Here is a 16,308-nt window from a genome sequence, read left to right as displayed (position 1 = left end):
TCAAAGAAGATGCCTGATGAGTGAAGAAAGAGCACCTTGGTACCTATATACAAGAATAAGGGGGATATACAAAGTTGTGAAAACTATAGAGGGATCAAGCTTATGAGTCATACCATGAAGTTATGGGAAAGGGTGATAGAACGGAGGTTGAGAAAAGAGACACAAGTAACAGAGAACCAATTTGGATTTATGCTAGGCAGGTCTACCACTGAAGCGATATACCTATTAAGAAGGATGATGGAGAGGTATCGTAGTAATAAAAGAAATCTACATATGGTATTTATTGATTTGGAAAAAGCGTATGATAGAATACCAAGGGAGGTCTTATGGAAGGTTTTAGAAAAGAGGAGAGTAAGGATCGCATATATTCGTGCAATTAAATACATGTATGATGGGGCCACAACTAGTGTGAAGACTCAAGGTGGTGTGACAGAGTAATTTCCTATTGGTATAGGATTACACCATGGATCATCCTTAAGTCCATACCTTTTTACATTAGTCTTGGAAGTACTCGCAGAGCACATCCAAGAGCCTGTGCCATGGTGCATGCTTTTTGCCGATGATATCGTCCTTATGGGAGAGTCAAGGGAAGACCTAAATAAGAAGTTGGAGTTATGGAGAGAAGCTCTAGAAGTGTATGGTCTACTCATAAGCCGTAGCAAGACAGAATATATAGAATGTAAGTTCAGTCGGAGATGGAAAAACCCTAATATAGAGGTGAAGATTGGAGAAAACATCCTACGAAAAGTTAAAAGTTTTAAGTATTTTGGGTGCATCATACAGGATAATAGAGAGATTGAACAGGATGTAAATCATAAGATCCAAGCAGGTTGGTCAAAATGGCGGAGTGCATCTAGTTTTATATGCGACAAAAAAGTGTCTTTAAAACTTAAAGGTAAATTCTATCGCACCGCTATAAGACCGGCTATGCTTTATGGTACGGAGTGTTGGGCGGCTAAAGGAGAGCACGAACATAAGCTGAGTGTGACAGAGATGAAGATGTTAAGATGGATGAGTGATCATACGCGATTGAATAAAATAAGAAACGAAGATATAAGGGAGAGAGTTGGAGTAGCACCCATTATGGAAAAGATGGTTGAATCGCGTCTCAGGTGGTTTGGATATGTGAGAAGAAGACCGATAGAACATCCAGTTAGGAGGATAGATGAGATGGAAGATGGACAAGAGGTGAAAGGCAGAGGAAGACCTAAGAAGACCATCCATGAGGTGGTCAAACGAAATCTACATGTAAACGGTCTATCTGTAGACATGATACATGACAGCGCACAATGACGTCGTTTGATTCATGTAGCTGACCCATTTAGTGGGACAAGACTTTATTGTTGTTGTATATATTTTATATTTTAATATATATTTTATATTAATATCTGATTTTGACACTTAACATAGTTTTTTTTTAACCAAAAAGAGATGCTCGTATGGTGTGTCTAAAATCAGATTTAATATTTTTTACCTTTCTCATAAATCATGAAATTGGAATAGTTAGATTAATTGTATAGGCTTATTCAATCATATTTGTTTATTTGAATGATCATATACTGATTATCATAAAACATGATTAGATTTAAATTTAATTTTTTTTACATTGTCACATCAAAACTAAATTATTCTTTTTATGATTAATACTTAAAATGATCCTCAAAAAATCATATAAGTAAATTTTGTTCCTCAAATATTCAACAACTCAATTTAGTTTATTAAAAAAAAAACTAACGTAAGTGAAATTAATTCTTTTATTATGCCATGCATGGCTTTTTTGATAGAAGATAAATTTTATTTAAAAAAAAAATCATGTGACATTTACAAATAACAAAAAAAAATCTTAATTTTACTCAAAATATATTTAGTTTTTAGATTTTATATAAAAAATGTTGTAACATTGTGAGTTATCTGTTTTTGACTCTTAAAAAAGTGAATTTTTTTTAGATAATTTTTCATTATAATAAATCATCTTTGATGTATTTTTTTTATATCTGTATCACAAGACCTAAATCTTCTATGAAGAGAGAGAACCAAACCATCATACAAGAAGAATCAAATATTACAAAAAAAAATTTCACACCAATAGAATTATTGAAAGAAAATAACAAAGCCAATAAATTACAAAACAAGAAGAGAAATAGATGACAAGAGAAAGTAGAGAAAAAGAAAAAAATGATGAAAGAAGAAAGAATCCAACCAACATAGAGAAATGAAAAACAAAAAGAAGAGAGAGATGAAAAACAAGAAAAGAAAAGGAAGAACAAAGAGAAAATACATAGAAAAATAATGGAGAGAGGAGAGAGAGGTCCACCGCTACAATGCACGACTGATGGCGGCAATGTCCCTCCAAGACGGAGCCTCAAACGAGAGAAAAAGTGTTAAGACATTTTCTTTGACTATGCTAGATAGCCAGAGATGGTACTCCTTGAGTCATTTCCTGCTACCCATTTTTCTTAGGAAGTGTGTGAACCATTACTTTATTATTCAGATTTTATTTTTATGAAAATTAAATATATCTAAAAAAAATATAGGAATTGAAATAATAGTATTTTAATTTTCTAGAATCAAATTTGTTTAAAAATAACTTTTTAAACTTTGAACCAAATATGAGAATATGATATTTCATTTTAAAATTTTTACGAATTATTTATAATTCTCCCAAGTCCCAACCACGCAAGAAGTGGATCCTCTCTAATAAAGAAAAAACTGGATGGTGTCAATTGTGATCTCTCACCCTTCAATGCTCTCTCTCATATTTAATTCTGGCCCCACTTATAAAGTTAATGGTGAGAGATCACACTGCATTTCCTCAAGTGTTAAAAAAACTGGAGAGGATCCATTTCTAACCACACACACCCTTAAGACCATCTCCATCTTTAGTAGATAACTCATTTTAATTCCTATTTATGACCCATCTGTCATAAAAAGTAACTTCACATCAACTTTTACGTCATAAACAATAAATAGGAACTCAAAACATCTCTCGCTTCTCCGTTAAAAAGAACTAACTTTAGTCCATATTATGGTTTCACTTAATTAATTAATTAAAGTAAATAAAATTAATATAGTTACTATTTTTTTACAATAATATTATTTAAATTTATAAATTATTAATTAAATAATTAATATAAATTATTAATTAAATAAAGATATAAGTATTTAATATAATTAATTATTATCATTATTTTAATAAACTAAATATGATTAAGTTATTTAATTTTTTCAATAGAGAATTAAATGATTTAATTAATTGATATAAATTATTAATTAAGTATAGACATAATTATTTAATTATTTAATTATTTAATTAATTACGATTTTATATAAAAGGGTCATGAGAGCGAGAGAGCGTGGGGAGTGGGGAAACACCGGGCAGGGTCGGCTTATGCATGCTCAACATCTAGTTCGGGATTCAAGGGTTTGGAATCGAGAAAAGTTTTTTCAATTGGAATAGGACTCTTTCACCATCTTCGTGGACAGACTACCGGGAGACATATCGAAGCGGGAGTTGTTTGGTTGTTCTCTTGGACAGGGAGGATCAATGACATTTACTTATCTAGGAAGACAATGGGTGGCTTGGTGTACTTGTTTGCGTTTATCCTGTATACTACGAAAGGTGGAGCGTTGAAGGCTATTTCGGATATGAACCGAATGCGCTTACGGGAAAATGAGATTTTTGTTAGTGAGGCTAGGTTCTGGAGGGGTGACTCCAAGGGGAATAATGGCCGGGACAGTGCTGGTACGATGATAGGTGCTGACAAGAGGGTGGTTGTTTGTGGGAACTCTGTTGATAAGGAGGAAAATTCTGGGGCAGACAGGGTGGTCGAGTGTGAGTCAAATGCCAATCTGGACAAGGTTCAGTTGGACGCAATTAAGAGTGATCCTCAACAATGGTGTTGGCCGAAGGTTACAGAGGACACGGGGGTACGGGTCATCCAAGCTTCACTGGTAGAAAGTAATATGGACTGGTTGCGGCGGAGCATTGTTGGTAGTACTCGGAAAGCTATTGATTACAGCCGGTTGAACGCCATAGCTCGACAGGAGTGGCCCCATGTAGTGCAGGTTTGTGAGTTGGGGGCTCACAAAGCCTTGCTAATATTCGATAGTAACCACCGGGCGGATGAGGCTCTAACGTTTACTATGAATGGCCTTCTGAAATTTTTCTATCGTGTTTGTCGTTGGAGTGAGACTGACCGGTGTGATAGGAGAAGAGTCTGGATCAAGTGCAGTGGGATACCGATTCATGCATGGTCCGAAGATACGTTCTGATTAATTGGTAAACAGTGGGGAGAGGTGGTGAGTTATGATCCAGCAACAATTTCGGGAGTGTCTTTCAGCGTGGGACGTGTGTTGATTGATACGGCCAGGTATGAGGTAATTCATGAACGAATTAGTATCTCTGTTGGAATTGATATGTTTGATGCGTTTGTCACAGAGGTGGGGAGTGGAGCCTATGCTTCCCTGGATCATGAGACGAATATTGGTAGGGGAGGTAACCGGGGCCTCGTTATTGGAGGAGGTTGTGCTACTGGAGGTCGTGGATGTACTGTTGAGGATGCTCGGGGTCATGAGCAAAGGGTGAGCTGGGATGCAGCGGCGGAGTTGATGGCGGGGACAGCAAGGGAGGAAGAGCCGGTGAAGGGTCGAGATGTAATTTCCTCAGAGATTTTGAATGAGTGGAGTAACAAACTTTTAAATTTTGAACCAAAGAGGGATACAATCAAGGCAGTTATTTCCAGCGTGACGAAGGCTAGATGTGCGGAGTCTTCACCGAACGATGAGGGCGCTGACTCAGAGAGGACTTTGTCCTGGGATCTGGCAACGGGGAGGGAGGTGGCTGAAGGGGACGTCACTAGTGGTAGGAGATGGGTGGGTCCAAGAGAAGTTCATGTGACTCCTTCGAGTGGGGTAGCCCAAAGCTGTTCAACGAATTCTAAGGATATTCAATTAGGCTTGCAGTTTTGTAGCCCACTTGATGGGTGTGTGAGGAGGCGGGAGTTGGGCCGGGCTGATTGTCAAGTGGCGCAGGTAGTGGGTCGGGTCCAGCCTGAGGTCTCTGTGCATGAGGGCACGCGGTCAATAGGTGGTGCCTACCAACAAGATGCCAATGACTCTGCAAGAGCCATGGAAGGGCATGCAGCGTGCAAGGAGGTGAGACGGGAGGAAAGGGCTGGTCCAGGGGACGCATTAGGGTGCTCGCGGATGGCACCTGCGGTGGTGCACGAGGAAGGGGATGAGACGCGATTTGCCTGTGGTGGGAGGGGGAAGCTGCTTCGGGTGTTGGCAGGCAGCGTGGCTGCTGCTGAGCGACCGGAGCCCCTGGTGGCAGTTGAGGAGATTGGCACAGATGGAGAGGCGGGGCGGATTATTGTGGCTAGGGATTTGGGTGAACAGGGGAAGGTTTGACATGGAATGGGGGCTCGGTCTGGGCTTGATGGGTACGGCGAGGATGATGAGATTCTAGTAACCAATTGGAAGTGTGATAATGACCGAGTAGTAGGAGAACATGGTATTGCTGAGGAATTGGGTGTAGCTATAGAAGCACAATACGCTGGGGGGTTATAGTGCCAAGAGAGCTTGGCAAAAGGTAATACAGCGGCTGACCCAGTTACCGGTGTAGCGGCCGGTCTGTCGGTGACATTGGCGATGGAGGGATCGGGGGAGGGGGTATTGCTGGCAGGTTTAGAGCCTTACCCACATGTTGAAGAAAGCGACGGTGCTTCGGAAACGTCTAGCACCAAAAGGGCAGAAGAAATACAAGAAAACAGAAATGCTTGGACCCTGGCGGTGGAATCTGGAGCGGTGCCTTATGATCAGGAAGAGGATATAATGGCGATACTCCAAGCATAGAATGAGAAGATCGCTTTGAGGAAGAAGCTGGCTAAACAGAAAGAAAAGGCTAGAAGAAGTCGTCCAAAAAATAGGAAACAGGTGTGTACTAGTGTTTTAAAATGACTTTTGCATCCTGGAATGTTCGGGGGTTGGCAGGGACTGGAAAATTGAGTATAGTCAAAAATTTTAGAAAGAAGTTCAATGTGCATGTGCTAGGCTTAATAGAGACAAAGAAAGAGGTGATGACTAAATTTGAGGTTGTGCAGTTGTGGGGTAATGATGGAGTGGGTTGGGAGTTTGTGGAGGCAGAAGGTGCTTCTGGCGGCCTGTTATTGATGTGGGATAACACGGTTTTTAACTTAAGTAGTTGCTATAAAGGCGCTAGGTGGCTATGTGTGGATGGAGTGCTGTTAAAGAATAATTTTCGGTGTGCGTTCTGTTTGGTGTATAGTGAACATGATAGGGAGGAAAAGCTTGTAGTGTGGGAAGAGCTAAGCTTCTTGTCCGGTTTATGCCAGATACCGTTCTGTTTTATGGGGAATTTTAACGAGATTGTTCAAATGGAAGAACGACTGGGGGCCACGTCTCTGCCAAGGTCTGCAGCAGAGTTTAAATCTTGGGTTCATGATATGGAGTTGATGGATCTAGTTTCATCTGATAGGTGGTTCACATGGTTCCAGGGCCAATCATGTAGTCGTATTGACAAGGTCTTGGTTAGTTTGGAATGGTTGGAAGAATTTCCTGAAACAAGGTTACGAGGAGGTCCAAGAGGGTTGTCAGACCATTGTCCAATGATTATGAACGTAACTAGGTTGGGAGGGGAGCCGAGACCGTTTTGGAGCCTGGATTCATAGTTTACTCACGATGGGTTTTTGAGGATGGTAAAGGAGGAATGGAGGAGCCTCGGGAAGATTCAGTTCATGGATAAATTGAAGGCTATGACGGTCCCGCTGGGGAGATGGCATAAAGAGCAGTTTGGAGATCTGGACATAAGGATTGACAAGTTTGAGGAGGAGATCAGGAAGGTAGATGATATGGTGAGTCATGGAGTATATGATGGAACAATGGAGGCGAGAAGGAAGGCGCTTGTGAGCTCTTGTAAGAAATGGTATATCAGAAAGGAAATCCATTGGAAGCAGATGTCACGGTCTAGGCATGCTAAGGAGATGGATAAAAACACTAGGTACTTCCACAATCTCGCATCGGCTCGTAGGAGGAACAATCGGATTGAAGCTTTACGGATCCATGGGAGAGTAGTAAGGAATCAAGCACGGATCAAGGTAGCTATAAGAGATTTCTTTAAAGAGTTGTATCACCAGGAACCTTCACCTAATATTGGGATCCGGGATGGGCTGGTTAGGCGAATAACTGGGGAGGAGGCAGCAGAGCTGGAGTTGATGCCAAGTGCAGAAGAAATAAAGGCTGCAGTGTGGGATTGTGAGTCTTCAAAAGCTCCTCGAAGTGATGAGTTTAACATGAATTTCATTAGGAAGTGTTGGGTAGAGATTGGAAGGGAGTTCACGGAAGCAGTGTTGGGGTTCTTCCAATCAGCTATGATACCTAGGGGCTCGAACATCACTTGGGTGGCGCTGGCACCGAAGTTTGTCGGAGCTACATAGATAAAAGATCTTCGGCCAATTAGTATGGTGGGGTGCATTTATAAGGTCATATCTAAGGTGATGGTTCGAAGGATGCAACATGTGATGCCAGGTTTAGTAGGCGAGACTCAAAGTGTTTTTGTGCAGGGCAGGAAAATCCACGACGGGGCTTTGATAGCGTGTGAAATTGTGCATTGGCTAAAGTCCAGAAGACGAAGCTCTGCAACTATTAAACTGGATTTTCAGAAGGCGTATGATCGGGTCAAATGGAGCTTCGTCGACATCGTTCTGCAGAAGATGGGTTTTGGATATCGTTGGCGGAGGTGGATCAAGGAGTGTGTATGTTCTGCATCCATGTCAGTTCTTATCAATGGAGCTCCCACTAAGCCCTTCAAAATGGAAAGGGGGCTACGACAAGGAGACCCTTTATCGCCCTTTCTGTTTGTTAGTTGTTGATGTTCTTCATCAAATGATCGGAGAGGCGGTGAGGAATGGCCGCATACTTACGCTCTTGGTTGGACGGGATAACATTGAGTTGTCACACTTACAGTTTGCAGACGATACTATTCTTTTTTGCCCTCCAGAGGAAGAGACCATAAAGAATTACAAGCGTCTACTGCGGTGCTTTGAGCTGATGTCGGGGTTGAGTATTAATTTTGAGAAGTCAAGTTTCATTCCGGTTATCTGTGAACAGCTATGGACGCGGAAGTTGTGTTGCTTGCTGGATTGTAAGGAGGCAGCCCTCCCTGTTCGGTACCTGGGCATCTCATTGGGAGCGAATCTGAGGCTTGTGAAAATGTGGCAACCAGTGATTGATAAGGTGGAAGACAAGCTGAGCCTGTGGAAAGCAAAGACACTCAATAAGGCAGGTAAGCTGGTGCTCATAAAATCTGTCCTTAATAGCTTGCCTATATACTATCTGAGCTTGTACAAGATGCCAAAGGCAGTAGCAGAGAAGTTGATTTCCTTACAACGTCGATTCTTGTGGAGTAAAGAGGATGGGAGGATGGGGATGCCACTAGTGAGGTGGGAGGTAGTGATGGCGCCTAAAAAGGTGGGGGGTTTGGGAGTAGGAGATGCAGTGCTTCGGAATACCGCTCTTCTGTTTAAGTGGTGGTGGTGGTTTTCGAAAGAAGAGTGCCCCCTTTGGAAGAAAGTGGTTTGTTCTTGTAATAGCATGAATCCTTCTGAGATGCTGCATGGGCAACCTGTTCCCAAAAGAGGGGGTCCTTGGAAAGATATCTGTCAGCTTCAAATAAGAGATCCACAAGTTAGAAAGACGATGATCAGAGGCCTATCAATGGAGGTTGGGAATGGCAGAACAACCCGATTCTGGGAGGACGTCTGGCTCCCTGATGGGGTCTTGAAAGATCTTTTTCCAAGACTTTTCTCGGTCTCGAATCTTAAAGGATCTGTTATAGGGGACTGCGGATTTTGGGATGGGTTGGCGTGGATATGGAGCTTCCAGTGGAGGAAACAGCTGTTTCAATGGGAGCTGGAACTTTTGAACCACCTCCACGAGATACTACACTCGGTTAAGCTAACAACAGAGAGAGAGTATAAGGTGGTTTGGAAATTTGACAGAACTGGTATTTTTTCAACTAATTCCTTTGTGAAGGGGTTGCAGGAAGCAGTTCTCCCGGAGGAAATACCTAGCTATAGCTTCACTAGTGTTATTTGGAGGGGCTTCATCCCGCAAAAGGTTGAACTGTTCTCTTGGTTTGTCTTGATTGGGAGGGTGAATACTAAAGAAAGGCTTTCCGGGCTAGGGGTTATTGGCCAGCTCGATAATATGTGTCCTTTATGTTGCAAGGCTGTTGACTCAGCTGTCCATCTGTTTCTTGGCTGTGAGCTCACTTGGCAGGTGTGGTGTGCATGGCTATTCGCCCTTGGAAGGTCCTGGGCCATACCAGGAACACTGAAGCAACATTTTGAGAGCTGGACGCATGCTTCACATAGAAAGGTTGAGAGAAAGAGGTGGTTGATTGGATTCTTTGCTGTAATCTGGGCAATTTGGCTAGAAAGGAACGATCGTGTCTTCAATAATCATGGCTTAGGAGTGGTGGAAATCATCAACAGGTCCTTTTCGCTATCCGACGAGTGGCTTGGTGGTACTCCCTTTGGTTGTTGATGGCAATGCCGAAGCTGACGAGGGGTTGATGGCTTTGTATTTAAGTTGTCTTATGTTTCTTATCTCTGTTTGCTCCACCTTGTTGTGTTGAGCACTTTTTAATTCAAAAAAAAATTATTTTTATAATAACTTGCCACATGACAAGTTATTATTGGAAGGAGAAAGTTCTTGTTCAGAGGCACTCATTCCTCTTGGATAGTTTACAGGGACTCTCATTTTTTCTCCTCTAATAATTGGTCTATGCATTTGTCAAAAAGAAGGCTTTAATTTTGTCCGTTGAAGGTGCTCTAAGAAAATACTTCCGTTCTAGCTTCATGTTCATCATGAATTTTCGTTTAATTATTCTAGCGAAAAAGATGAATATCTGCGGGTATTTATAAATATTATTTTTATAAAAAGAGTAAACTACCAAAAATGCATTTGAAAAATTTTGTTGCCGACAAAAATACATCCAAAATTTATTATCGATAAAAATACTATCAAAGTTTAAAAACACAACAAAAATGTCCAAAAAGAATATTTTTTTTATAAGTGACAAACGACTTTTGTATTTGATAAATCGTTTATACATTCAATTCAAAATTTTATAGGAATATTTAGATAATTGTTTGCAAAATACACAAAAAAAAATGAGATAAAAATTTGATCTCTATATTTTATTTTATTTTTTAAAGCATTATTAGTTGTTGACAAAAAATACAAGATATATACTTAAAGAAAAATTACCAAATTTTAAAGATAAAAATATCTCATTTTTTAATTATGCATGCAAAAAATCACATCAAAATTCAAATTTTAAAGTATTTTTTGAGAATACATATTTAATATTAGACATTTTTATCATATTTTTAAATCATTTAAAGACATTTTTGTTGATAATAAAATTTAAGTATATTTTTATCAACGACAAAATTATTTGAATGTATTTTTGGTAATTTATCTTTAAAAAATTTAAAAAATTGAATACAAAATCATAATCCAATACAATTCAATAAAATTTAACATAATATAAAACAATCCAATCATAATGTAACATAATCTAATATGTATAATTAAAATAAATAAAATAAAAATAGTTTGCAATATATAAAATAGCATGAATCACCTTAATAAATAAGGATATTTTAATAAATTTAAGTTAGCGAAAATTTAACAAGCCCCTATAAAGTAGTTACCTCTATTCTTATTTTTGTCTTTATTTATTTGTGAGGTGAGGATAAAATTTTTAGATATGAATAATTTTAATATGAAATACGATAATATTTAATCATTTTAATATTTTACATTGCTATAATGATAGTATAAAATGTTATTGATATTTTATAAAAAAAAAATATTTTTTAATTATAAAAAGACAAAATATTATTGACGTTTTGTAAAATAATATTATTTTAATTATATAAAAAAAAACGTCATTGACAGGCTAATTTTTTTTTGTATGAAAAAAATATTGGTGTTTTTGTTGAAAATGGGAGTATTTGGTGTAATTACAGATGAGTGGATTTTTTTGGTGGGAAGCCAACACGTGGGGGGCGTGTTGCAACACGTGGGGGGCGTGGTGGACACGTGGCAGCATTCTGGCCAACACGTGGGGAGCGTGTTGGACACGTGGCAGCTCCTTAGCCAACACGTGGGGGGCGTGTTGCAACACGTGGAGAGCGTATTGAATGATTTCAATACTACTGTAATACACTTCAAATATCAATATTCAACCAAAACACCATCTCTCTTTCCATATTAAAAATAATTTCTCTTTCCATATTAAAAATAAAGGGCCTGCTACACATACAAGTAAAAAGGCCGTACAAATTTTACAAGTTATCAGCCCAAACTTCATTAACACGCGCATTAACTCATTTTGAATGGAGCATAACTACACGCGCCCCACTCAAACGGTTCCTCTTCGTCTTCGTCTTCTTCTTCTTCTTCCTCTTCCTCTTCCTCTTCCTCTTCGTTTTTTTTTTCCGATTTTCATGGTTTCTGAAATTCTTCTCCCTCTTGTTGCACGTTCTTCTACCTCTTACTCTTCTTCTTCTCCTTTTCTTTCGTTTCTGCACGTTCTTCTTCCTCGTTTTCCTCTTCTTCTTCTTCTTCTTCATTTACGTCTTTTCTCTCTGTTTTCTCTTTTTTTCGATTTTTCATGGTAAAATCGTTTTTGAAGAAGAAGAAGCAGCAGAAGATGAGGAGGAGAAAGAGAAAGAGTTCTGAATTTTCTTAAATTCTTTGGGTGTATTTTCTTAAATCCTTTGGGTGTATTTCTATAATCGTTTGGGTGAATTCTTGTAACCGTTTGAGTGTATTTTCTGTAATCCTTTGGGTGTATTTCTGTAATCATTTGGGTATATTTGAGTGATATCTGACTAATATCTATGAGTGTATCTGACTCATATCTATGGGTGTATCTTACTGATATCTATGGGTGTATTTTTCATTTCAGAAAAAATGACAAGTATTACAGAAATACACCCAAACGATTACATAAAATACACCCAAGAGATTACAGAAATATACCCAAACGGTTACAGGAATTCACCCAAACGATTATAGAAATACACCCAAAAGATTACAGAAAATACACCCAAAGGATTTAAGAAATACACCCAAAATCATGCATAATTCAGAACTCTTTCTCTTTCTCCTCCTCATCTTCTGATACTTCTTCTTCTTCAAAAACGATTTCAGAGCTTGATGTCAAAAAACAATAGAAATCGAGAATAACGAAAGAAGAAGAAGAAGAAGAAGAAGAAGAAGAAGAAGAAGAAGAAGAAGAAGAAGAAGAAGAAAAAGAAAGAAGAAGAACGTGCAGAAGAAGAAGAAGAAGAAGAAAAAGAAAAGAAGGTGCAATGAAGAAGAAGAAGAAGAAGAAAAGAAGAAGAAGAGGAAGAGGAAGAGGAAGAAGAAGAGGAAGAGGAAGAAGAACGTGCAGCAAGAAGAAGAAGAAGAAGGTGCAATGAAAACGTGCCGTAACAGTATGTGGAGGAACTAACGTCAACGACGAAGAACAAACCAGTGAGAAAGGGGGAGAAAAGAACGATCGAAAAAGAAGGAGAAGAAGAAGGGATGTAGCGCGTGTAAGGAATGTAGCACTTACAGCGAATTTTGGGGATTAAAGTTTAATTGACTTGTAATACTTACAAGCCCTAATCACTTATACGCAGAGTTTTTCTCTAAAAATAATTTCTGTCATTGACACTTTATAAACACCTACAATAATATATATCAGATGGTTTAGATCATCTTTAAGAATTTCATCCTTTATAATCCAATATATACAAATAAAAGTTCATGAGACGAATCTCTATTTTCGTGTGAATTTTGCAAATCTATTGGTCATTTTTACAAATATTTATTTCTCGCCGCCTTTTCACTATCCCTAACTATCTTTTTAATGTATCACTCAATTTTTAAGCCCAAATTAAAACATTAACCCATTGGTAATAGGTTTTGGGATTTTAAAAAGGACTAAAATATTATTTTAGTTTTTAATATTTAAGTTAAGTCGTAATTTTATTTTTAATATTTGAAAGTTGAAACATCTTATTTTTATCTAAAATATTTTATTGTCATATTTTAATTTTTTGATCAAAATTAACTTTTTCTTAAAATATTTTTTTTATTATATTTCTTTTAAATAGAAATAAAAATCATAATTACAATAATCATAGTAGTAATTGTAATAACTTAAGAGTGAAAGTGACATAAAAATAAAAAAAAAGAAAAAGATAGTAGAAAAAAATAATTTCAAAAAAATTTAATTAGAAGAATAAAATAAAATGAAATAAAATATCTAAAATAAAATAATACATTTCAATCGTTAAAGATGAAATTAGGATAAATGTGAAATTCTTTAAAAAAATAGAAGGGGCAGTTCGGTCTTGTTAACTTTCAGTTTCGATCATTCTCAACCCTTTCTCTCTCTCTCTCTCTGGCTCTTGTTTCCGACTCGTGAGAACTTAGAAAGCTTGGAAAGGTCGATCCCTCTATAAGGCCGTGTTTGGTGGTTGCTAGGAGAAGGACGATGTCAGGGAAAGGCGCAAAGGGTTTGATAACTGCCAAAACCCCCGCACCAAACAAGGACAAAGATAAGAAGAAGCCTGTTTCTCGTTCCTCCAGAGCTGGTCTTCAGGTTCCTTTCTTTTATTATTATAATATACTTTTCGCCATTTCAGATTTACTTTTCTCTCGTTTCTATTTAATTTTTTTTTCTGTTAAACGTTCGCAAGTTCTGAAATTATTTATATCTTTTGTCTCTTTATTACTATTGATTCATATTTTGTTTGTTCCTAAGTTATGGCTATAACTTGCTATAGCTGTAGTCTATAGTACATTAGATTTATTAGCTTCTGAATTATAATTTTCTAGGTGCTGTTTTAGTAACATTTCTCAAATTTTTTTTTTCTTTTTCTTTTTGTTAATGTGATTAAGGATGTTCTTGGTTAATTTGGTTGTGCTTTGGAAGGTGGAAAATTGAAGCATGAAATGAAACTAATTTATGAAAGGATGAAAATGTTGTTTTTAACAAATGATCCTCTCAACTTACATATATGAATTATGCGAATTAGTTGCTGTACATTTTGTGTGTTCTTGAAATTTTAGTTATTTTACATCAATTCTATGAAATGATGAAGGGTCTTTGTTTGCCTTGTAGATGTATTTCTTTCAATATGATCCTTTTGTATGTAAGATTCTGCTTTTTTGGTCATTGATTCTATGAATTATGCGAAAAGGCATCCTATCTAACTTTGACACTTACTATGTAGTATAATAATCTAGTTAAAAGATAGAGCAGGTCACGGTAGGTTCACGATAGAAGACGACGAAAACTATCAATAAAACCATTTATTCACACGAAGAATTGATTGGTGAAACCCAGCTGAAGCTACAACTGTGATTGAGGAAGGAATTCTAGAGTCTTCCCTTCTTGCCCTTAGGTAACAACTTCCACAACTGAACTCCCTCAAGACCCTATTTGTAATTAATTGGCCCTAAGTAACTCAACCAAATCCATTCAGCTTCTTCCATTACATGCTATATACAATTTTCACATGCTAATTCTAATTGTTCTGTCACTGCCATATACTGTTGTCACCTTGGGACCTGGCTCACTGCTCACAAGCCTTATTCCATAATTAGGGGCATGCCATGCTATCATAGTCAAATGCAAAACGAGGACCTTACATAGTGTTTGGAAGTCGCCTATGGTCACAAATATATAGACAGTACAGAAACCTATTCTGTAGCTGAGACTATAACATAGAAATTTTCTATGTTTGGTCCTTCCAGCAATGAGGACAGTACAGCAAGACAAGTAAATAACAACAATAACAAAACCTGTGTTATATAGTCGGTTCCAAGTCCGGATAGGAGGAGGCTTATGTTAGGCCTTCAACAGCCATCGAAATTTCATGAAATGGACCAAACATTGGAGACAAGACAATGAGACAAAAACAACTTCTGATAATATTTTTATAAATATTTTGTATTTTCATCTTTATCCTCACAATTTTATATTCAAATCTTAAAATGACATTTTTACACTGTCTCGTCTCCAAATGTTAGAATTACTATCAAACACACATATGTATCTATTGCCTCTATTATGTCTAAGGGACAACTTCCAAACACAACCTTAAGGTGCTATTAGTTTCCATTTCCACACCTCAGTTGTTATAGTGAGACATTAAGAAACTGTAAAACATTTACTTTGTATGTATAAATTAAACATTTATGTAAAATACTAAATGGGAAAGAAAGGGGAAAAAAAAACATTAAAACCTGTGGTGAAGCATGGAAATAAGATTTATGATCTTGAGAGTCCACAACTTCACATGGTCCTTTAAAGAGTAAAGACTTTGCCTAAGCTGTGATTATTGAAATAGTTGTATGATGTTCGTGTGCAATTCTATTCATAACCAATGCTTTTTCGGTTAATTAATGTATTCTTGTGTGGCATGTACAAATTGTACATATACACATGTTGGGCTTGCAAATATTTGTGGATTATTGGTACAAAATCATATGATAAACTCCTATTTTTGTTCAGTAATTTCGTATTTATTTCTGTAAATGTGTTGGGGTGTTTCATATTATGTATCTCTTTTATCCAGTTCCCTGTTGGACGTATTCACCGACTCCTGAAGTCAAGGGTCACAGCTAATGGAAGAGTTGGTGCCACAGCTGCAGTGTATTCTGCTGCTATCCTTGAATATTTGACTGCAGAGGTGCTAGAGTTGGCTGGCAATGCAAGCAAGGATCTGAAGGTAAAGCGTATAACACCGCGACATCTACAGCTTGCTATTCGAGGGGACGAAGAACTCGACACACTCATCAAGGGAACAATAGCTGGTGGTGGTGTTATTCCTCATATTCACAAGTCTCTTATCAACAAGTCTTCAAAGGAGTGAGTGGTACATATCATTCGGAATTTCGGATCAACATGGGAGAAATGAGTTTCTTTTTTTTAATCTGTAAATTTGATGATATCTTGATTTTGTGGATAAGTTGCTTCTTGCATTAGTTTGATCCACCCTTGGAGGCAAGCTGAAAATTTCTGGTTTCCTTATTTATTATTGTATTAACTGACCTCTTTGACTAATGTGCCCGGTACTTCAAGATCAAAATATTGCTCGTCTCTTGAATTTGTTCTAGGTTATTTTTTGCATTGGCCAAATTGTAATCTGGTGCCAAATTCCTGTTATTTCTCATAAATTCAGTCTGTTCAATTTAAATTTAATTTGCTCGTTT

At 37.6% G+C, this 16,308-nt stretch overlaps 3 protein-coding genes across 3 annotated transcripts; all 3 read left to right on the top strand.

The window, feature by feature from the left end:
- Positions 1 to 5,954: 5,954 nt before the first annotated feature.
- Positions 5,955 to 6,689, top strand: LOC140173764 (uncharacterized). The gene has a single exon (XM_072198340.1). The coding sequence runs from the start codon at positions 5,955 to 5,957 to the stop codon at positions 6,687 to 6,689; it is 735 nt and encodes a 244-aa protein (XP_072054441.1).
- A 24-nt stretch (positions 6,690 to 6,713) lies between these two features.
- On the top strand, positions 6,714 to 7,454 carry LOC112757786 (uncharacterized). The gene has a single exon (XM_025806343.1). The coding sequence runs from the start codon at positions 6,714 to 6,716 to the stop codon at positions 7,452 to 7,454; it is 741 nt and encodes a 246-aa protein (XP_025662128.1).
- A 5,909-nt stretch (positions 7,455 to 13,363) lies between these two features.
- Positions 13,364 to 16,272, top strand: LOC112755673 (probable histone H2A variant 3). Its single transcript, XM_025803917.3, has 2 exons — positions 13,364 to 13,690; positions 15,672 to 16,272. Exons 1-2 carry the CDS (start codon positions 13,583 to 13,585, stop codon positions 15,966 to 15,968), a joined length of 405 nt encoding a protein of 134 aa, XP_025659702.1. The 5' UTR covers positions 13,364 to 13,582; the 3' UTR covers positions 15,969 to 16,272.
- Positions 16,273 to 16,308: the final 36 nt, after the last annotated feature.

This window comes from Arachis hypogaea, chromosome 6, assembly GCF_003086295.3.
Source record: "Arachis hypogaea cultivar Tifrunner chromosome 6, arahy.Tifrunner.gnm2.J5K5, whole genome shotgun sequence".
Classification (NCBI taxonomy): domain Eukaryota; kingdom Viridiplantae; phylum Streptophyta; class Magnoliopsida; order Fabales; family Fabaceae; genus Arachis; species Arachis hypogaea.
Note: the sequence above shows the minus strand (reverse complement) of the source record. Positions and strands in the feature narration are given on the sequence as shown.